Source organism: Oreochromis niloticus, linkage group LG23 (assembly GCF_001858045.2).
Source record: "Oreochromis niloticus isolate F11D_XX linkage group LG23, O_niloticus_UMD_NMBU, whole genome shotgun sequence".
Taxonomy (NCBI): domain Eukaryota; kingdom Metazoa; phylum Chordata; class Actinopteri; order Cichliformes; family Cichlidae; genus Oreochromis; species Oreochromis niloticus.
This window is the reverse complement of record NC_031986.2, coordinates 13,451,310-13,475,762: the sequence shown is the minus strand read 5'-3', so window position 1 is coordinate 13,475,762 and position 24,453 is coordinate 13,451,310. Positions and strand designations below refer to the sequence as shown.

General features: G+C 40.8%; 1 protein-coding gene across 1 annotated transcript in view; it reads right to left on the bottom strand.

Annotated features, from left to right (window-relative positions):
• Positions 1-2,003: 2,003 nt before the first annotated feature.
• Positions 2,004-24,453, bottom strand: part of ptgfrnb (prostaglandin F2 receptor inhibitor b) — a 79,448-nt gene continuing 56,998 nt past the window's right edge. Inside the window, exons 12-15 of the mRNA XM_005460662.4 lie at positions 7,697-7,883; positions 7,473-7,591; positions 7,297-7,347; positions 2,004-5,240 (exon numbers count right to left, since the gene is read on the bottom strand). Of these exons, the coding sequence (XP_005460719.1) occupies positions 5,128-5,240; positions 7,297-7,347; positions 7,473-7,591; positions 7,697-7,883 (470 nt within the window). The 3' untranslated portion in view covers positions 2,004-5,127. The remainder of the gene's footprint in view (positions 5,241-7,296; positions 7,348-7,472; positions 7,592-7,696; positions 7,884-24,453) is intronic.

Here is a 24,453-nt window from a genome sequence, read left to right as displayed (position 1 = left end):
AAGAGGGAGAGAGATGGAACGAGAGATTGGCTTTAAAGAGGTGTAAAAGCCCCGGAGAGCGGCTGAGGTTTCAGCTCATCTGCATTTCTAATGAAGAGGGGGAGTGAAAGAGGGATCGGTGTGATGAGGAGAAATTAAGAGAAAGGGATGGAGAAGTGGTTATAACAGCAGCAGCAGAGAGAGATGGGTGACAAATAGAGGAAAAAGTACAAACAGATGAATCCCATAAGAGTAACAAGGCGATTGGAGACACACAAAGAACAACATGGAGGCAAGAGGGAGAGATATAGTCGTGGTCTAATGTTGAATTATAAAACATTTATTCTGCTGGAAGTTTTTAAAGTTGCTTTTTGGTTGTTTTTTTTTTTAAACCATGTTTTTGGGAGCATAGAAAAATCTGATTGATGGCTTGCCCACAGACGGAAAAGAAAACTAAATTGGCCCACATTTGTCACAAATCTCGTAGCGGGAACGCTGATCACGACCACATCAGATCCTCTGGAAAAAATTCAGCAGCCATTTAAAAGAAAGAGGGTAAATGTGGGCCAGCCAGGGACAACTGCAGGAAGGGTTGGCTTATTCATACACAATAAATCAACTCCAGCATGCAGCAACAGACGATACAAACACTGAAATTTTCATTTGAGTAGCTTTAGGAAGAGGCACTAGCTGATCAAGAAGGTGGTTCTCAGTTGGGTTACTCATCCAGTACTGTACTAAAGTCTCTGGTCAAGCAGCCAGACTTTGTTGTCATTATTGAAAAATGATCTTGAGCAATAGTTTCCAAGGCTTTCTGAAGGTTTTCTGGGAAACTGGCTGATTTTTCAGTCATTTTCAATGCAGTCCCTGTATCTGACCATTTTTAGAAGTGCTGCCAACGCAATGAACGCAAACTTGGATAGAAAAACAAACCTTGGAACACCATCAGTCATGGATTGGCCTCCACAGAGCCCGGACGTCGACATTATTGGAGCAGTGTGGGATCATGTTGACAGAGAACAGAACAAAAGGCAAAAACATCCAAAGAAGAGCTTTGAATGTCTCTCAAGAAGCCTGGAGAACTATTCCTGAAGACTGCTTAAAGCTGCCCGAGAGTGTTCAGACTGTGCAGAAGAAAAAAGGTGGTCATACCAAATATTGACAGACTCCGTTTGTGCCTTACATACTGTATTTCCATGTACATTTACATATTTCAAGAAATCCCTCCACCCATTTCCCTGGCAAAATACACAAGTATATATCATATACAAAATATATACTCCTATATCATAAGAGGGGTGGCACAACACTATTGCACAGTACCATATTTGTAAATTAATAGCTTGTAATGGCAAACGAACTTCTTAGATGAATATTTAACTGAATGGTGGGAAACGGGGACTACAACTGACAACATCCAAATGCCAAATGATGGTCGATTTTCCATTTTGCAGACTGCAAGTCACTGTATTGTCATTTACAGGTGAGCCGCTCATGCTCTGCTTTTATTTGAGTTTCAGACACACAGAAACAACCATATTTTGCCAATATACACCCAACACTGCATCTGATTGGCTCTGACCCAGACCTATTCTTTTTTTTTTTTTTTTTGTCTAGCCAGGGACAGAAAATGTAGCCAAAATGTATTCAGCCGATGTGCCGAAACTGTATATCCTCTAATGGCCGCTTAAGGCTGCTTCCAACACATGCCTGATTGTCCATAGACTCCCATGTTAAAATTCCATTTTTCCAGCATTAAAAACCATGTTTACCCCAACAACCATTTGTTGGGGTAAACAACAAATGGTTGTCCCCCCCCACCCTTCATAAACAACTTTAGGGGGGTTAAACCTCAAAATAGTCATGATATTAATATCTGTGCTCATAAAGAGCTGGAGTGAAGACAAGGGTAGCCTAAGTGACAGTATTAATGTGAAGAGTGGAACTGACCAACACTGAAATCATCCTCATGAAACACCACACAATAAAATGAGACCATACAGACACAACTGTGTCAGAATGAATACATCTTACAAATCTGTTTATTAAAAAACATCATCATGAGTCATCATACTAATTGCAATAAAATGACAAAATAAAAAGACACTGGGGAGGTCTTGCAGTGACGTTATCACATGATCAGGGATGTGTACTGATGCTACTTTTCAGGTCTTGTTTACTGGCACAGAGCGATATTATTTACCTGTGAATGTGTAGGTGTGTGTATGATAATGATAGTGGAAGAACCTGTTCCGAATACTGCACCAGTATAATCACGGAGAGGATTTAAGGAACCACACTGGAAGTTTCTGAAATAACCAGCCTCCCTTAAGCCAAGCCAAAACACTCACCAGTGTTCTTCTAATTCAGGGAGGATGTATGTGGAAATGATGCAGACCACTGGTTTCGGTTTCAGTTAAAAGAAAAAATGTGGATATGACAACATTAACTCAGAAACACGGTGATGGGGATCTTTTACGTGTTTATTGTGACTGGATAATGGCTCCGCACTGGCTGCCTGAGTTAACTGAGTGTTTTAGTTCTGATTAAGAGTGAATAATAGAAGTTTAACTTTCTGGGAGCTGTGACCCGACTACAGCCTCATATTGCTTGTAAAGTTGCTTAAAACTCTCTTTAAAACACATCAAACAAAGCCTGATTCAACCCCAGCCAGTTCAGGAGAAAACCGTCTGGCACATCATGCTAAAAAACCCAACAGGCCCACTTGGATCCTGCTGGGTTTGGACACAAACTTCCTCATTTTCTGTGTGTGTGGTTGCTTCAAGTATGTGTGTGTTCGCACAGCAGTCGACACGACACACCCCTCATTGCAAGTTCATTCACTTGCGATAAAAACTCCACAGAGACTAAACAGATGTCAGCTGATGCAAGTTGGACACAGCTAACTTTGCCAGTTGGCCGATTATTGCAGATTATTGCAGGTTTCTTTTTGTTGTTGTTTTATAGAAATACATTTTAGAGTTTTATCTAGCAGGTGCAAGGAAAACAGCAGGACTGTTGAAAAAGCAGAACCTAAACATATCAAAGGAAAAATAATGCACACGTTGGTTGTTGACACGTTTTGAACAACTGGAAGTTTACTGGTCAGTTTTTTAGCTACACTGTAGCTCGTTCATGCTGCGTAAATAAAGGAACAACAAACAGCGTAAAACATGGATGTAGCTGTTAGCTGTCCGTTTGGAAAAAGTGCCTTAAACCTGCATTCTATCTGAAGGCCACCAGATGGCGATAGATGTAGCTGCAAAAATGATTAATTAAAATTTAAAAATTATATTTTGTAACTTCTGGTCATGCTATGTTTTATGGAGCATTATCTGTGGAATGAACCACACGTCTCTTAGCTAATAAGATGCCACTCCCAAGCTGTTAGCCAATAAGGGTACAGGTTTACAGTTGGCCCCACCCTTGTTTGTCTCAACTATTTTTTTGCCGTTTCTTTTTTTTGCAACGAACACAGCAACAGTGGAAATCCTCATCTCAAGGCTTCAAAATGGGATTTCAGAAACCAGTGGATGACATAGTAGCTACGTCCATCTTTTATATTGTTTGTGAGGAGAACTGCTAACCTAGCTTAACCAAAAGTGACACAAAATACTTAGCAACAATGTCAGAGAGTCTCATTTATGTTGGTTATGCAAAATGGTTGGAAATGTTAAATATAGAGGGAAGAATAAGTTCTTTCAGAGCAAACTGCATCACTTCTGAACAAGGTAGGCTAGCATTTCCCCTCCTCCTAGCCTTTACGCTAAGCTAACCAAGCTAAGCACATTTCCCAAGTTATTCAACTATTCCTTTTATACCCAAAGCAAGAAACATGCATCACTTTATTCAAAACGTCAAACCATGGAAGAAACCAAGTTCCTTACATCACCCAAACTATTTTTGTCATTTTGTTCACAGTACGAACAAACTTGAGTCTGCCATAGCGAGGTGACAGCTAGCTTTTCAAATCTAGATGTAGGAAGCTTTGATGTGATCAAAATGTAACGGGGGGGGGGGGACGCCTTGTGTTGCTCATGAATGACATCATACTGTTATTACAAAACAGTACATGCAACTCTTTGTCTCACACACTGTAGCACAGCACTCACACAGTGTACGAAACACACACGAGACCCGGGCAAAAATAACAGCTGGATACATTTTTGAATATTTATAAAAGAAGAGTGCTTGCTGTTGGCGCTTTGAGCAGCAGTTCAAGTGTTGATGTGGCAATACGAACCAAGCACGCCTCCATTAGTTCAAAATATTGGCACCATGTACAGTATATCTCACACACAAACACACTGCATATCTCTGTGTAAAGCTTAAAAATGTCTCATTTTTTTAAAATCTCTGAATTTTCAAAAAACTAGAGTTGAGAATAAAGGTAAATATAATCCAGGTGTTAAGGTGGGAATACTTTGGGGTGGTAGTGCAATGCCAGAACACCTTCAGCAGATGTTTCCCATGTGACTTAAGTAGGGATATATTATGTCTTTTAACCCTGTGCAGATTCATATTAAGTAATGGCACTCCAGTCTCGCCAACCCCAAAGAACCCATGAATTTTACGTGCTTCCCCAAAAAGAGATTATAGTGGGATTCACTGGTACGTCGCTTACTGGTTGCCTTGGCATCAGGATAAGAAAAAAAAAAAAAACCTAAAAAAGCATTTAGTCAGGCCTGAGCACTTCATTTGTTATCCCTAGTGGTTATAGAGGCAGCAGATCTGTTTACTGATCCGTTATTCCCAAGTGGCAGTGATGTCTCAGAAGTCTCCTGTTCCTCGGATATTAAACTCTGGATCCCTCAGAGCTTCTTGTACGGCGGTGGTGCCGGCGGGGCACAAATTTATCTGCATAAAATTCTCTAGAAGTGCCACAAGATTTCTTCATAGAAACAGAAGTCTGAAAGGCTATTTTTTCCCCATTGGTGAGCGTGAAAGTCCCCTGCTCCTACACTGCAGAGTTGAAAAAAACAACAGTCCTGAGCACCTTTTAAAGCACTGCGAAAATGCGTTTTAATCCCAACGCCCGTCGCCCGGGCACAACTGGGTGTCCCAGAAATCGTCTATGGGCGTGTGTCTGTTATGCGTGTGGTGCTTCCTGTGAGCGCTGCAGTGTGAGGGCGCGGGGGAAAGTGTTTGTCAGTCCATCTCCAGGTCCATGAGTTTGTTGCGTGAGCGTGGAAGGTGTGCAGTGTTACGGCAGCAGCACTGGGCGCAAACCAGACCCAGGACCAGAGAGAAGAGGCCGACACCTGGAAAAACCAGAAAAGACACCATGTAACCAACACCAATAAAACCATTCCAAGCCAACGATTGTTAATGCTACCATTTCTATCGATTAATTTATTCATGCGTACCATTTTTAACTGATACAATAAAAGCTAATAACTTTAGCAACCTTCTAAAAACAGTGTCTTTAATGTTTTTGCCCTTTTTAGTGGTTAATATTAGTCTTCACACACTTCAAATTTACAGAAGAATAAGGTACTTTTGGTTGCTCCTTTATTTCACAAGGTATTGACTGATTTGCTACACATTTTATACCCTTTTTAAGTCCTTCTGGACACAGACTTCCCACTTTATCCAGGCTTGAGTTTGGCCATTGAACCAGGGACCTTTTACATGTAAGCTGAATGTGTTAACCACTAAACCACAGCCCTGTACAAGTCTGACAAAAGAATTTCTTGGCCAGTGCTGGGAAAAGGGACCGACTTCCGGAGATATAGAGCACATGACAGATAGCTTTAACTCTGATTAAGGTCTCATTACTCCAATCTCATTCTCTTGTCTGTTTAAGGCATTGGTTCAAGCGCCTAAAAGTTGACAAGCAGGGATTCCCTCGTCTCCAGCTCATGTGGCACCGAGAAGACTAGGGCTATGTCAGGACTATAATCACTTCTGTGCTGCTAGCATTGCTGCAACAACCACTAATAAAACACAGATTTTTATGTGAACAGCAAACAGAAAAGCCCATCCTTGCTTTCCAAAATCCCCATCAGTGCTAATTAAGGCATACTCTACTGACTATTTTGATTAAACTCTTGTCCGCAGTGCACGGACAACATCAGCTATCAGAAATGTGTCCTAAATAGAGACGAACACTGTCAGCAAGTGAAGTGCAGTGCAGCACAAAAGAAAACACAAAAGAGAGTCTGTCGGCCAGCACTTTTAGCAAGGACGCCCTCGCTGACAGAAAGCAGCAGTGAGCCAAGCTTTTCTCACTTTCCAGAGACATTTTTCTGCTGCGCTTGGCTACATTTAACATTTTCTTTATGCTAAGTCAACATTTTAGTTAGCCCTCTTACAGAATCGGACTACAACAGCTTGTCATTCAGCACTGCAACAGCAACACAACACCCTTTCATAAATGCCTACACACAACCCTATACACATAACACAAGCGGATGCTTTACAGAACAGTACAGGAGAACAAGGAGACAAGAAACCCGTGATGTACTGTTTAGGTGCGGAGCTAGTCAGCTGTCAAACTGGAAGAAATACCGAATTAGTGTAGAGTTGGTGGTTTATGCGTTTTTCCTCATTTTCTGGGATCAACATACTGTCACAACAGTGGTTACTCATACCCAACACAAGCAAAGTGTAGATGTAATTCCCATGGGCTAAAAGGCCAGGCTTTAGACAGGTCTAAACACTATTTCAGACATTTTTTTCTACTTTTGGCTCTCAATGATGTCATAGAGAGTGGCCCTCTGTTTGCAAAGGGTAGCCAATCAAAAGAAGGTTATCTTAAAAGGAGGCCAAATGTCACTAAAACACCTTGCTTTAGGATAAATTGAGGAGCTGCACCAGGGCTCGGTATAAAATAAATAAGGATTATTTTCTACTGTGAATCAGAGCTTCTCTATTAGAGTCACAAATTTAAAAAAGTCTCCAGTGCTACCCCTCAGCTTTCTAGTAGATGCAGTGACCTCACAGGTCTTGAGATCATCTTGAGGTCAATGTCACTGGGACTCAAACTCGTCCGAGCCTTTTAAGAGATGAATCTATGGTATCAATTTGAATATCCTACGTCGCCTCAGTCTCGAATCATCGTACAAACTTGGGTGTCCACGTTGCCTGTGACCTGACAACAATACCCCATCAGCCTTTTGCGGCCGAGGGGTAAAAAGTACAAGTTCACTTAGAGGACTTGGAGATAATCAGGCATTACTGTGGAAAAATGAATCCATAATTAAATCTTAAATCCCTAAAAATATGTCATCTAGATGAAAGAAAAGGATATAGACAATTAAAGATTGCCTAAAGCAAAGTCTCTGAAGTACAACAAACATATAATGACTATATTACCCAGTGAGGCCGATGCACCATATAAGAGAGGTAACTTTAGGGAGTCCCAAACTGCAGAAGGAGAGAGGAAACAAGAGAATTGGTGTTACGTATAACAAAATAATGCATGTGTATCATTATGTTTATGTTTAAATGTGTTCATGTTATAAAGTAACTGCGTGTCTTTTGCACCACACCTGCAAATTTGACAGCGAGGAAGACTTTGGATGATGTCAGCTCTTGAGCTTCTGTCCAGGCTCCCGTTGAGGCCGACAGGTACCAGGGAGTGACGGAGCAGAAATACTCCCCACTGTCACTGGAAACCACAGAGGACACAGGTTGTTGTGATGACGGTCATGGTGTTGTGCAAGTCTCTCAGCCAGAAGAGATTAAACAGACAAATCATTTGTTTGCACCTCACCTGTCCTGAGTGCCAAATATGTTGAGCAGGTAGATGTGTGTGTCTTTGCGCTCTATTGTAACGTCGCTGGATGAGTTACGGTTGATTTTTCTCACAACGCCAAAGCGGTCGACGCTGGCCACCTGGATCGGCGCGGGTCCACCGCGCAGCCGGGTGAAAAACCATTTCACCTCGTACGCCAGGTCATCTGAGAGAGACACAGACAAATTTAAGTGAAGCTGTGAATGACTTTTAAGATGTTTAGAGTGGTGAGGATTTTAACTATTAGACATCATTATATACATTTTTTTTAGTATCTAAATAGTCTTGATGCATTCTCAATCATCCAAGTTAATCCCAAAAGGCTGATTCTGTTCATCTGGACGCTGCGTCCAGATGAACAGAATCAACCTTTTCGGATAGTATCTAAATAGTTATGGACAAAATATGAACTTAAGGATAAAACCAGGTTCAAAGATCTTATTCATTTTCCGACATATTAGATCCAAAAGTTCTGTGCATCAAATTCAAACACCCCTCTGTAAATATATTCAAAACACAGACAGAAGAAAATATACAGATTAGGTATTAACTAATCATTCATACATATATTATGAATGTTCAGTGTATCCATTGGACATTCATATATGTCCAATTGGAAATGAATTGTCAAATAAAAACCAAAATGTGTTTAACCATTTTATTTCCATGAAACTTGAAGGAGATAATGTGGAAATAAATTCGCGAAAACATTCAATATGCTTTCGCCCGTAGTTTCTGACATTCAGTAACTGCACTATTAGCTAATTGTTCGTCAGGTAGAAGCTCTGAACACCTTTAAAACCACTTTTTTTTTTTAACCTACGCTGAAATTTGTGTAACTCATTTGCTCTGTTTAGATGGGACACAGCTGGACTGCCAAACAAGGCCTAACCCACTATGGACACACTTTGTACAACCTGAAACACAGATCAGTATTTACAGGTTTTCTTTGGTGGTAATGTCTCAATAAGTACTTCCATTCAAAACAAAACTGAGCGTTTCTTTAACAGTATCTGCATGTCGTGTTAATGTGCTGACACCAACCAATCCCATCGTCTCTCAAATACCTTCAATCTGAACCTTACAAACTACAAAAGAAAACTCAAAGGCAAAATACTGTATGTACCAGTTAATAAAGAAGATTAGAAGTGCCATTAAAAGATAGCGTTACTGCAGCGATGTGACATATTTGAAGCCAGTAAGAGATCAAGTGTAAACCAACGAGCTGTTTAGGAGAACAAAGTCGCTTTATGTGACAGAAGAGTTAGAGAAGGTAGGACAGCTGAAATGTGTGTTACTGCCGCTGATCACGACACCCCAGCTCAGTTTGAAGCATTTCTTTAAGCCTTTAAGTCACTGGCTAACATTGACTTTAGCCAGCCTAACATTTACAGAAAAGCGCTACTATACCGACTTCATTATAGAAACTGAGTGTTTGAGGTCCAGCGCAGCCCTAATTTCACTACGATAACAAACAGAGGAGAGGAGGAAACCTAGAAAGCAGAAGAAATCCATTATCACCACATTATGAACGCTGGCGTTCCTTTTCCCACATTAAGATAGAAAGACAGGGAGACGGACACGCATCATAAAAGGGGGATAGCGATGACAAAAGAAATAAAAACGGGGACGAGAGTTTGATAGAATTTGTGATAATAGATGCAATCTTTGGAAAAAGGGGCGCGCGAGCTAATTATTTCAGAGAGAGAGAGAGGGAGAGAAAAAGAGAGCGAGCGTGAGAGACAGAAGCACAAACTAGTCATTAGTCTGTCAGAGAGAGAGAGAGAGAGAGCACGAGCGAGAGAGACTATTAGCACTGCACCTCCCACACACACACACACACACACACACACACACACACACACACACACACACACACAGTGAAGCACAATACAAACCCCATGGAGTCTTAGTCATCCTCTGTCATTTAGGAGACAAATAGAGGATACAGATGAAAAAATAAAAGGAACATTTGCGAGCGACAGTGCAGGGTAAAAAAAAGAAAAAAGAAAGAAAAAGATAAATGATGATGAAAAACAATTATGAAAAAAAGAGTGAAAGAAACAGACATGGGGAGGAAGAAAGAGGTGGGGAGAATGGATGGAGCAAATATAATGAAGAGAAGGGAAAAAAAACTGAGGAGTGAACTCAGCCAGAGCAGAGAAATGAATCACATCTCAATTTCTCTCTCCCTCTCTTCCCTAATGGCTTTAATATTCAAGTGCTACATCATTAAAAATCGGTAGTAGCGTGAGCAGCAGCGGCGATAGTAATAACACCGACCTTGGTATCAAGTTTAGCACCCCCAGGTCTCAATATTGGTCATCACCTGAAAACTGTTTGCCCTTCTGTGTGTGACACTAGGCTGAAATCTCATTAAGTTTTGCTGTAGATAGTCAAGGTTTTGTGTGACTGAACACCACACCAGAAGATGACCAGAGGGCCCGCAAAAAAAGTACAGTATGTACAGTACAGCAAGACCAGAACATTTCAAAAATAATCTCAATTTAGCAGGAAATCTCATCACCCCTTCCAATATCACACTATAAACCACTTTTTGAAATTAAAGCGGCATTCAAAGACGAGCCCTAAAGCATGTACCTTTTTCTTTTGATAAAGTTTTAGCTCCACTGACGGCAAAATGTCACCTTATCCCACACGTTCACAGGCTGCGTAGTCAGACTGATGTAACGTTTGAGGCAAATGCTGCCGTTTATATTTTTATAAAAACATTTCTGACCATGTTCTGAAGAGTGGCCAGTGCGGAAGAGACTAAAACCTGGATTCTTACTAATAACCATCATCCCAGGGGTGGATGTCCCGCACACTCCCATCAAGGTCAGACAGTGCAATGCACAGGGAAACTTTAAAAATCCCATCAGCAACATCTCAGACTCTACAGACCTCAGTATGTTAAATGGCAAAGTTAGTGACAATACAATTAGAAAAAAGCTGAAAAAGTATGTGTGTGTTAAAATGTAACAAAGCATAGGAACCTACGGAAACCATTCTTTAGAGAGAAAAGTGAAGATGCTTGGACGTAGTACACAAACACCTCATACTAACTGTCAGGCACGGTGGTGGAGGCGTGATGGTTTGGGCTTGTTCTGCAGCCACAGGGCCTGCGCACCCTGCAGTCATTGTGTCCACCATGATTTCCTCTATATATCAAAGTAGTCTACAATCAAATGTGATGCCACCTGTCTGACAGCTAAAGCTTGGCTTAAACTGATCGTGCAGCAGGAAAATGATCCCAAGTCCAGCAGCAAATCTACACAGAATGGCTGAAAAAGTCCAGATCTGAACCCCGATTACATGCTGTGGGAAGACTCAATGTTTTAAAGCAGAGTGGACCAAAACTCCTTTACAATGATGTGACTGATAAAGTCACACAGGAAATAAACACTTCAAGTTATTGCTGGTAAAGGTGGTTCTACAAACTATTGAATAATGAGGGGCTGGTTCTGTATTAAGGCTTAGTTCTTATTAAATAAATAATACAGTATAATATGTCATAGGTTGTTGTTCATCTGAAGGTGAATTAACCTCATTTCACAGTCCGATTTATAAGACCTTAGACCTGACATAATGTGTACTTTCTCTTTAGCATGACTGTATCTGATCGTCCGATGGTCCAATTTAGAAATATCTGTAAGTGTAAGCTGCCTTTATTTGTCAAAACTATATTGATTTATCAACATAAACCCAATAAAAATTACACTATAATTTGTAAGCGTGTGTGTTTTTACGCACCGCTGTACAGCTTGATGAGTATCATCATTTTTCTGCCTCCATATTCTCTGGATTTATTCTGGTTTTATGAACTTACAAATTCTACTTTAAACCTTCTTGAATGGTAACGCAACCACACTAAACATGCAGATTTTATTCATGAGAATTTAAATTTAATGCAGAAATAACAACAGCAGAACTTCAGCAAACTGCACTTTTAGTCTGAGGTGCTACTTTTCCAAGAGCACAAAATTAGAAGTCGCAGCGCGCTTCCTCCCTGGCTGTTCTCTCTCTAAAGTCTAAATCAATCACTTCCTGTTAGTGGAGAAGTGGACACTGGACACTAGGATGTAATTTTGGCAAATCAACTCTACTGCTTCTCATTTAGAGGAGAGGAGACGCTTTTCTCTCGTGCAGAGCCTGATTTCAGTGGAGTTAGCCACATTTGTACTGGTTAAATTATCGTTATTGTGTAATACGCAATTGTTTTATATAAAAAATATACAATAATGTGCAAATTGAATTTGTTTTCAACTTTCAATTATCAGAAGAATCTTTGATATCAAGGTAAAGAAATCAGTTAAGATTTGGTCATTTTTAAAGAGTTAATGTAAAGCTCATATAAAGTCATGTATTAGCCTCCCTTCACATTGTTAAATCTGACTAAATTGATGGCGGCGATGATGAAGGTGATGATGAAGATGCACTGAGACAGCCTAGAGGGAGGGCACTGATATTTTTGCACAAATACAAGTAGCCGAGCGCTCCATCCAACCAAAGAGGAGGAAACAGGAGGTGACACCGCGGGTCGACTGACCTCACACACATCAGACACACACACACACACACACACACACACACACACACACACACACACACACACACACACACACACACACACACACACACACACACACACACACACACACACACACACACACACACACACACACACACACACACACACACACACACACACACACAGCCTCCAGACTCGCTGACCAGAATCGACTGAAGACTAAGTTCTGACATGGAGACAGGGCCGAGTTACCCTGTAACATCCTCAAGAAAGCTACGTTTCCTCAAAGCCGCTACAGTGCAGATTAAAAATGCCAAAGTTAAGGCTAAAATTATAATGTGACAATTTGATCTACTTGAATGTGAGAACTGGCTGCTGGTCCTTGTGTTTTGGGATCCAGGATGGAAAAATTTGTGCTGATGTTTAACAGGATAAATGATTAATCAAGAAAATAATCAAGCGGATTAACAGACAATCAGAATCAGTCCTTCCTCACTTCTGCTCCTCCTATTAAAAAAAGTTAATGACAAAGACTTGCAGCTAATCAAACTTTAAAGACAAGATCAAATTTCTTGAAGTTTATTCAAGGACAAATTAGGATGGTCATACCTGTTTTGCCCCTATAAAACTTTAACCACTAACAGAAGGGCTGTAACTATTTACGAACAATCACCACCATCACATTAAGTGTTTCAAGCTGTTTTCCCGTCACAAACCTAATGTACCTCGAGGCTTGCCTAAAAGTAAACCAATACTCCTCCGAGACTCTCGAGCACAGGCGTGGTGAAATACACCGAGGGCTGCTCCTCCAAACCTGATCCCCATATTAGGTCAGGGATCCCACCAGCACACGCTTCAGTCAAAGAAAAACATGGAAAGAGTTCCTGTGCAAGATGAATGATGAGTATGATATGAATGATGGCCTCCTGGGCCGTGTACTCAAAGTGACCTTAGAATCACGTCCTGAGCTCAGAACTGGTTTAAATGAAGGAAAAGGACGAGTGAAAGACCAAAGTTCAAATTAAGTTTTCTAGTTGTTTAGAGAATCATGCTATTTACTGTATAAATAGTGTTAGAGGTGGCGGACTCATCAGACAGCTGTAAATGACTAGTTTCAAGCACTTTTATCTCGTCTTAGCTCTTTATGATGTCATCAAATGAGCTATAATAATGGGCTAATCTCAGGCACAGGCATATTTCATACAGAGACTTACGCTTAAAGAGATTAAGAAGATTTATTTTACTGTTCCTTTTATTTCATTATATACTGCTACAATGGTAGGTGCTCCTATTAGAAATGTGTGGTTGTCTTTTTTTCAATGTATCATTACTACATGTCAGATACACCAACGTTTAGTTTAACTTTTCAAAAATGGTAGAATTTGGTTGGGTTACAATCTGATTGCTGATGTTTATGTAAATCGTGCTATTGTATTGATAAATCCCAGAAAGAGAGACTGTACATCCCAAGCAGCCACCTTGGTAATGGCATCGAGAAACTCCAATCTAAACACATGGGGACAGATCCATGTATTAAATTCAGAAAACACAACCACATAAAAACTACCAGCATGGAGCCACCAGACAACTCTGATAACCAGAACACTGGTGACGTTGTAGCTCATCCAGCCCACGATCCACCACAGTTCACAGGTTATTATAATGTGTGAAGCACAGAAAAAAAGGTGAGAAGTTTCCCTGTCACTGGTTTGGCTGTTTTGCATAAACTAATGAGAATTAAAATCCACAGAGAACCACAAATATGACCTCGACCACAATATAATCAAGATCCATTAGGTGATCCTTGCATTAAAGTTTCAATAAAAGCTGACCAACACTCCAGGAAGGGTAGTTATTCTTGTGAACAATGGACAGACAGGATGACAGACGCCTCCCTATAGCGTGACCACGTCAATCCTTTGACCGGATGATCTAAAAAGCGCTGAAACAGCCTGGGGACTTTGCCCAACGATGATATTTAAAACAACCCCACCGCCTCAGCAAGTTCATACTCGCACTATGTGCAAACATGATAATATAACTTAATTACCAACTCAACTCAAAGTGCTGATGTATTCGTCGTGTCTTTGTCAACCCAACAGAGGACTAAACAAATGCCATGATAGTCCGCGATATAGCTTCAGTCACCCATTAAAGATGATAAGCTCATTTGCTTCATCTTTACTACGATATCGTGTAAATATGCCTGCCTGTCGTGCAGCTCTGCTGTACCCCTGGACCAGGGAAGCAACATGAACAGCTCAGGTTTGACTCTTTGGGCGCAGTGAGTGAGACAGCGACCATCTTTGCAGAAAATTCCCATAGGTTTCTATTCTTTGAGTGCCACCTTTCTCCCTTATGTCCCTGGTTATATGTTCAACAAAGTGACTCCATTCAACGTTACTTTAATTTGTTGGCCAAACACACTTTTCCTTGAATACCTGCGAGGAAAAGAGTAAAAATAGCACATTTTGGTATGTGAAAAGATTTTTAAAAAGATGTTAATCCACTGCATAATGACTACGACTATACTCTTATATAATGACATCATTTAAAAACTGGCTAGCTGACAGTCAGAAGATAGGCATTTCTCTGACGCTGTGATAGCACCAGGTTACAGTCTGACATTGCCGTGAGTGATCAAAGACGCGCTTTGCATAATTCCACGGGACTGATGCATGAACTCCAGTTGCTTGTTTCAGCGACGACACCGCTACTCGAGGAACGGAGCTATAATTAGAAAGCCTCCGCTTTCTCAGTTAGCCTCCTTCCTTTATTTCTTTGTTCTTGATGGTGGAGCGGACGGAGAACGAGGGGAAGGAAGGAGGGAAGGAGGTAGGAAGAGAGGGGATTTAAAATACTTAGTGACTGAGAAGATTATTTTGTTTATTACGCAGCCATAAATAAACGGCAGAAAAAGGCACTCGGAAATGTGAACGCATCTCAAGCTGTGCCTTTGGAGAGGACGCGGTATCACCAGAGAGAGAGGTCTCCACCCGCCCCCTCCTCATGAGAGGGGCTCGAGGAGTAACTGATCCCCCACCAGCAGGGTGACGCACAGCCTCTTGCCCACAGCTGTTCCTCCTCTGAATCTAGACCGCTGTCCAGACCTTTCTACCCCTCTTTTATGAACTCGTGAACTCTCTCAACAGTTACTTGACAAGCTTTAAACACTGCCTTTAAGCTTCCTGTGTACTACAAACAGAGCCAGCAGAACAAACAGGGAAAAAAAAAAAAGAAGAAGTGTGGATGTGCTGCTACATAAGCACGTGCAGACAAATATTTCCATATTTTTGCTGCATGTAAGCACGGCATCAAAAAAGAAAGAAAGAAGGGGGGCTCTAAGGGTGATCTAACAGACTGTAAAATAAGCTAGTTTGTATTTTTAATAAGCAAAGAACTGGTCAAACTGTTTGCAATTAGGTAATGATCATCTGGAGGAAAAAAGCAGTAAGTGGCCCACGATGTATCATCTCAAAAGGCTCTACAAAGGACACTTAAAAAAAAGAAAGAAAAAGAAAGAAAGAAAAAAAAGAAACGCTTTCTGGATTGTCAAACAGAATTTCAGCATCTCCCTTATGTCCTCGTGTTTCTTTCTTCACACAACTACTTCAATCACTTTTCATGTGTACAGAAGGAGGGGAAAAAGCCTTTGAGTAGAGCTGGGCCTGAAGTGTGTGGCGTTATCTCCATTTGTACAGTTGCACTGAGACACAGTGAGACACAGCCTATGACAGCAGGCTTCTTGTGCCAGGTAGTCTGCTTTCAGACGTGGTCAGACGATCTGGCTTATTTCAGGCGTGCTGAAGTCTTAACCCTTTACTGGGTTTCCTGTAAAGCTGGCAGCAAAGCTCTGTGGTGTCTCTGCGTCATCTTAAGAATTGCAAAGGGATTAGAAACACAAACTGTCTGATACCATTGCCATCTGGTTTGAGGACACTGTCCTACCTCAAAAGGAAAAAATAAAACAAAAAAGTTCAGGCGTTTATGGACATCTGGGTGAGCGGGTGAATAAGCGCAAGTAAAACATGAGTTAATGCCATGGACTGTAAAAGGGTATATTTGAACCCAAACCATGACCTATGATTGCAGCAGGCTGCTGCAGTTGTTCGTAGTTTGCACTGAAGATGTGAACCACAGATGGAAACAGTTGAGTCTTTTCTAACATGTTGCTTATAGCACTAAGGCAAATTACTGCTAGGTGAGTAGGTGGCAAGTGTTTGCAAGCAAGTAGGTATTTTCCATGCAAACTATGGTCACTAGCAGGTTGCCACTGTTTTCCAAAGTACTCACAAGTAGGTGTAAAGCGCAATACCCTCTTTGTGACTGACAGCTAGCAACCTCCAGCTACTACCTGTCAGCTGGTTGGGGAGTACACATTTTTTCCCAGCAATCAGAGGATGCAATGGCGATCATTGACTGTTTTCTTGGCCTGTTTAATTGAGGTCTCGGTGACGAGACTTGGACTCCAGCCCCCTCGTCAGCTGGGTGCAGTGCATAAAAATGGAAACTCATGTCAACCATGAGAAGAAAGAAAACAAATCAAACTGAAGAGATCATTTAATTGTAGCACTGGGTTATTTTGATGAATATCGTTCCCTAAAGCAGTGTGTCAACAACCTTAAGGGGGTAAAAATAAGCCATCTCTGAATTTCACTTATTAAATTTGAAGCTTAAGTGGGTTAACTTTGCTCGAGCTTAAGCTATAAATCCATGTACGTAATCTATCAGGCGTTCACCTGTGAGGTGACAGATCTCGCAGTTTAAAAAGGAATCTATTGATTAATAACATAAATGACTAGGCCAACACCACTGCTTACTGGTCCCTCTTTTCATGTTTAGGCTGGTTAATAATATTATTTCATGCACTCTTGTTGTCACGTGAAGCTGACATGGCTACACATCAGGCAGCTTCGGTGTGCAGTGATGGTACGGGGAAAATCATATCTGATAGAGTGGAAGCAACGCCACGCTGATATCCTGGTGTATCAGTAAGCGTGTGATAAAAATGGTATCCAAATCCCAACCTGCGTTCTGGTGCTGCTGCAGCTTCATTAAGCAAAAAAGGGTCATCTGCTCTGGTGATAGGATGGCAGAAACTAAACTACAGTGGATCTCTAATAGAATATCTGGCTCCTGTCTGAGCTAATAAAACTAAAATGGCTGTCGGTGGAAATGAAGACAGTCTGATTGGATTTCTCTGGATTAGTCCCTTGAGAAGAGTCCAAGGCGTAAAACTGCCCGAAACACACACACACACGAACACAAAAGACTGACGATTACCACCAGTGCATCTAATGAAACTGTGTGTGTGCTCTCTGCTCCATAAAGCAGGACAGCACTGGTAGAGTGGAATACTAAACACTATAAAAACACCATTTAGCTTCACAGAAACAAAGCCACTGGGAGGCTAAGTTTCCCTCGTTACTCGCTGCATGTTTAATAAGAACGCCAGTAAATGAAGGCAAATTGTACTTCTTATCTGGCACACTGACATACAGCTGCCTTTAAACAAATGACCACACTGATATGGACTTCATAGGAAATATATTTTTAGATTTGTTATTGCTTTTAGATGTTTAAACTACAAGAGATAAGATAAGCTGGGAAACCTACATAAGATTATTTATTTTAGAAATTCTCTTTGTTCCAGAGTTCCATGAATATACAGTGTTATGCAAAAGCCATCCGTCATTTCCTTTTATTTGGCTTCAAGGAGCCAGGCATTGTCTTTTTTTAAATAGCTCTTGAGCAATAGTTCTCCTGACTTTCTGAATGTTTTCAGTCCATTCCTTGTGCCTGACCATTTCAAGAGAAATTCTTATTTTCTTAAGCCAGTTAACACAGACCTATGAATCATTCAAGCATTAAAAAGGCACTGGAGCAAGGGATAAACCAGTTATGTGTCTACCTACACAAAACAAATAAATGCAACGGTACAAGAGTGTCTACAGCCATCTGTAAAACATGGTGGAGGCTCTGTCATAGTTTAGGCTACATTTTAACCAGTGGTGTTGGAGACCTCGTCAGAACTGATGGAATTATGAAAGCAGAGAACATGTTTGATCCACCATACCAATAAATACCATATGGAAAGCACTGGATTGACAACAGCTTCATTTTCCAGCATCACAATGATCCCAAACACAACCACTGTGTGCTTTTCTACCAGTGGAACACCATCAGTCATGGATTGGCCTCCCCAGAGCCCGGACCTCAACATTATTGAAGCATAGTGGGAGAGCAGAACAAAAGGCAGAAACATCTAAAGAAGAGCTTTGAATGTCCTTCAACAAGCCTGGAGAACTATTCCTGAAGACTACTCAAAGAAAGCTGCCTAAGAGGGTTCAGACTGTGCTGAAGAATGAAGGTGGTCACACCAAATACTCACTTTCACTTTCGTTAGAACCTTAAATACTGCAGCTCCATTTATGATTGCACGTTTCAATAAACCAATGAACCCATTTCCATTTTCCTGAGCTTCAAACTGAAATGAACATTCACCTCCACCTGCATCTTTTGTCTCAGCAGAGCTGCTAAATATTTTCTACAGACATGTGTTTTACCAGAAACTGAATATAATTTTTAAGAGTTAGCTGTTTCGCAAGACTGCCCCATAGAATTCTGCAAGCAATCAACCTGACTAATGATGCAACCATACCACACATTGGCAGTCCATGAAACACTGCCTTCTACAATCAGAAACATTTTGACACTTTCTCTTGTTGACTGGCACGCAGTGTAAGCCCAAACAGAAGAATCCCCCTGCGTGCGGTCACGATGTCTTATCTTTGCATGTGCGACACTTCTGCTTGAAAACTGCTGCCTTAGCAGTCTGATGACACTGTGATCTGCTGCTTCCAAGGATTGCTTCAAAGCTGCATCTCTGTTCCTACTCCGGTTTAACTGTGGGACGTAATGGAGTGAAAATTATGGCACAGTGCAACTCTGTGCAACATTTTCAATTTGTGTGTGACTGTCAAACCCATCCTTTCTCTTTTCCTCCTCTTACGCTCGGTTTCCCGCTTTTTGATTGGCAACCATTTGCTCTACTTTTTCAATAAAGTAAAAATAAGCAGAACTGCACCGCATTTGATGTTTTCAGTCAGTCATCTTTCATTTGAGCTGAAAACCTGAAAGAGGTAGTTCTGACTTTTAGCAGTCATCTAGGGGACACAGAAATGTAGATTTTTTTTTTTTTAAGTCAAATGATTACTGAATTTTTCTCAAGTTTTATATACTTTTAATTGTTGAAACAAGCTGGACTAAAAAATGTTTATTACAAGGCAATTTAAACATGATTCATGAGTCATTCGCTTGACTTTTGTTTAATATGCATGTGGATTAAGAGCCATTATTATGACCTGCTGTACTTCCTAAACTACATCCCAAAGCCCTGCAGGACTGGCAAGTATAACAAGCTTTACCTGCATTGAGTGAAGAGGAAGCTGTGCAAGAACCACAAGAAGAGCACAACCAGATGGGCCACTCATCTGACTTTTTCCAGATGAGGATTGGTTTATTAGACCTGCTCTAGCTCAGACTGAGCACACAACAGGAAATGAGGAACTGACTAACACTTGAGTCAAAAACAACTTGCAGGATTCAGGACTTTGTAATTCTGTATTTTGCTTTTTAAAAAAAAGAAAAGAGAAAAAAAAGGTCAAATAAAGGTATCATCACAATGTAGATATAGTAAATAAGTCAAGAAAAGTTGTAGTTTACACCTTTGTCCACCCACACTTTTTTTTTGTATCTATTGGATATAAAATGCCATCCTGCTATGATTTTGTGCTTTTATAATTAGACATGTGAAATTTTGCCTCGATAAGCTTAAAACTCCAACTAATCTGCTCTAACACAGCTCACTGTGACCTTGAATAGCAAAATCTAATCACTTTGTCCTTGACTGTGAATGTCAACAAATCCCCTCTCACAATGTTTCTCATATACCGTGTTCGTGAAAAATGGGACAACCCAAATGTATAATGCCTCGGGCCACAAGGTAGAGAATAACATTTTTTTTTAAAAAGGAGGGGGAAAAAAATACAGACCTATGAATCTCAGGCATCTGTAGTGCGTCCCAGCTGGTGGGGTGGTAAACAGTTTGAAACCAGGACAGGTAGAGCTGACAAGCTAAAGCTGGTGTCCTGTTGACTGTGGGGCGGGTGGGGCCAGACTCTTTGTCCAAGTGGACACAAAGATGGACATAATAGGCAAATCTGCCATCCTCAAACTGAGGGTGTCGAGGCTAATAACTATACATATAAACTACAACTAACCTCAACTAACAGTTGTTGAATGGACTCTGTGTGTTGGCTGTGTTTCCTTTTGGGTTTTTTTTGTTTTTAGTAGTAAATTTATTAGTTCACCAGAAACATTAAATGGAGAATCATTTGGTCTTTCTGTCAGCTCACCACTTCCTACACTTCCCCATCTATCCGCTCTTCATCCCTCTCTTTCTACTCAACAACTCTTTCTCTCGCCACTTTTAATTCCCTGCCTTCCTCTCGTCCTCATCTCTCTCTTTAGGAAACTTTGCATGGTGTTCTCCAACCACTCTCCCTCCATTTACTGCCTCCTCTATTCACTCTCTTCCACTCTCACTCACTTTAACAATCTGTTTAGCTCCCCACCACACCCCCCCACCCTCAACCATTCACTCCCACCATCTCTTCCCATCTCTCTCCAGCTCTGGGTCTATTCTTTCTCTACCTCGTTCTGTGTCCCCGGCCGGCTAACGGAGCGTGAGATTGGCTAATTAACGGCTGCCTGTCGGCCCTGCGAAGACAGCTGGGTTATTTGGTGAGAGTGGAGAGAAGGGAGGAGAGACTGAAGAGGAAATGAGAAGAGGAGCGAAAGCGAGTATCGTTGTGTATCTATCGCACAACCTGATTTTAAAATATAACTTCAAGCTTGCAGTGCACATTAAAAAAAAAAGTTATTGTGTTCTACTATACACACACAAACTGGGTTAATTTGTTTAAACTATATCAATCATTTTTTTGTATCTCATGAGAAAGGCAACATGAGCAGTCCAACCAAATTAAGGCCAACGTCACATCTCCTTTTAGCTCCATTTTGGTTGCCACCACCTCCTCAGCAGTAATGTGGCACGAGCTTCCAGTGCACAGCGCTGCAGAGCATGGTGAAGTGAATATTTATGCTTAATTTCATCTCTTGTTCCCATCACGGCAGCACTGACAAGTAAAGCTGGTGTCAGGAAATGTAAACGCCACCCGACTAATGATTTAAAAAACTGTCAAAAACTAAAAAACTCAATTCTAACATAAACCACCGTCCTGCACGGAGACACGCTGGAAACACTGGATGCGTTTCTGTGTTGCTCGTGTGCGGCGCTCACTCATACGCTGGCACCCTAAATTGGCACTCAGTCGACAAAACCTTTGGAACCCTTCATCAGCAGGCAGTCATTTGTCCATCATGTGTCTGTCTGTGGGTTGGTGATTTGCAGGTGTGCAGTACTCAGTTTATCACAGGTTCTTGTCTCCAAACTGCAGAGCTGGGCGATACTTCTATGCGGATTTGTCCTTACAATCATTTTCACATCATATACACTCCAATCCTGTCTTACTTTCTCTGGCCAGGAGACACTTTTGCAAAGGGAGGAGGTTTGGAGCGACTTTGTGGCCGTTGCTGTGGCTCCTAAACACTTCTACTTTGCAATAATACCACTTACAGCTGATTGTGGAATATCTGGGAGGGAACAAATTTCACAAACTGACTTTTTGCAATGGTGAAGCCCTATTATAGCATCATACTTGAATTCAGTGAGCTGTTTAGAACAATGCATTGCTTCACAAATGCTTGGAAAGGCAGACTGCATGGCTAGATGCTTGACTTTATACACCTGTGGTACTGGGATCTGAATGCAAAGATTTAGAGGTGTGACCCAATGCTTTTTCCCCATACAGTGTATATTAAGTTGAAGTAAGCACCAACACTGTATGGGCCAAACTACATAAATACATACACAAATAACAGACATCAGCTGCTGGCTATGGTAAATATCACCTATACTGATTGACTGATTGAATGAGCTATGGTCCGTACTTTCTGTAAAATGTTTTGGTTGGGTCTTCTTCTACTAAATTATACAATCCAGTTATTAGCTTGGTAAACTTGCTATGTGGTATATGCTAGAGTAGTTCATTTGAAGGAACAAACATATAAATACATAAAAGAACTAAACACAATCAGATAACCAGGAAAAGACTGCCAGTACCGTGGTTTTATTCCACTATTCAACGCCGTGTTTTTAGGCCGTAGTTCTCTAAAAAACTGAACCTGGAGGGATTGTTGGCAGACAAATGTAGGCATGATTGCTGTGCCAACAGGATTCAATATCATTTGTTTTTCTTCAGAATTACCCAAGAATTTTCACCAAAACCTTCTTGGAATAATGCAATGTTTTCTTTTCACTATAAATATCTTTGTGCACTTCTATGAGATCCTCACTACAGTAAAAAGCAGTGATACAAACTACTTCGAAAAAAGCTGTTTCAAATGCAAATTTGTTTTCCCGAGCTCACCGGTTAAGTTTAGTACCTTTAACAACCATCTTGGTTGGCATTTGCTAATTGTAGCCATCTAGCTTTCTTTTTGCTTGCATGCCTGATGCCTCATTTGGAAAGGGAAAGAACAGTATGTGTGTGTGTGTCTGTACTAGGCAACCACTGAGGAATAAAGCTTTATGCTTTCCCCAGCAGGTACAGAGTGATATGCTGTTACTTAAACAATAGAATTTCAGGCTGGTAAAAACAGTGGTATCTTGTGAAAAGTGTCACACTTTTAGAGGCACTGCTTCAAAACACAAAGAAAAATATCTCTAATGGTGATGTCATCTCCCCTCCACTGACATCTAGTATGCAACATCTGACAAGTGCAGACTTCCACGAGTGCAACAACATGCCATTCATTCCTCGGGTAATGAAGGCTGCATGTCCGCACGCAGAAGCACGTTGAGTTAATCAAAAGCAAAACAACACAGGGTCAAAAAGACAGCGAGACAAACACACATCTCAATCTTTTGAGTTGCGGTAGGAAAAATCTTTAAAAATCTTCCATAAACTTTAATTTACAAATGATTACACTGTCCAATTACTGTATGCCATGGAGGGTGGTACTTGCTTGATTAGCAAATTAGCTCTAAATTTAACTCTAATGACTAAAAGAACAAAGGATCAAAGTAATCTCAACGCAGGGAGGAAGAGAGCATCCGATCATTATGGAACAACATCCTGTAAACCTGACATATTTGTCCACAATTAATTCTCCCGTCATCATCGGGGTCGTGAAGCTCCCCACGCAGAAGGTGATGAAAGCGGTGACGGTAATTGAAATGCGATTTGAACGCCAATAATCCTGTCTGAAGTTATCCCACGCACCATCAGATTTCTGAAAAATAATTACCTACAACTCCAGCGGCTGTGTGGAGGTATCAGTGTGTGGTACTGCTAAAAACTCATTAAACACACACAAGTTAAAAACCAACTAAAAGCTGCCATGTTCACTGCATGTACACAAGTTCAACTTAGAACTTATTATGTATTCATGATGCTTTGAGCTAAATGCTAGAACCCAACCATTGACCATTATTGGCCATTTGCTAATGGCTGATAAATGAAAATAACAATGTAAAGAAGAGACTGGAGCACACGCTTTAACCATGTTATTAGTGTTGATATTGCATAGTTTGTCCATCAGAGGGCACTCTGCAACTTCGCTGTTGGTAACTGTTGTTTTTAAGCTTGTGAGCAAAACAAGATTATTTTTAAACCACACAGCTAGATTATTTTAACACAAACTCCCAAATAACTACAAATGTTACAGAAACCTGTGGCTTCCTGTGTCTCTATCAGATTTTTAAATCCCCAAATATTGATATATATTGGTTGGCCACTAATAAGTGCTAACATGCACATTAGCACTAAAGATAAAGTGCAAATACATTTTTGTAGGTTTGGTTTTAAGAACAATTTAAATAACTTTGACATTAAGGGATGTTTGAGTAAGCATTTTATAGCAGTTCATCAAACTGTAAGAGAATGATATAAACCAGACAGACTCCATGTTTGAGTCATGTTGCAAGATGGTTGAAAATGTACCACATGCCTCAGGAAACATGAATTACAGCATGTCCATCATTATGATTAGATGGCATCTTCTCATAGATCAGGGGTGT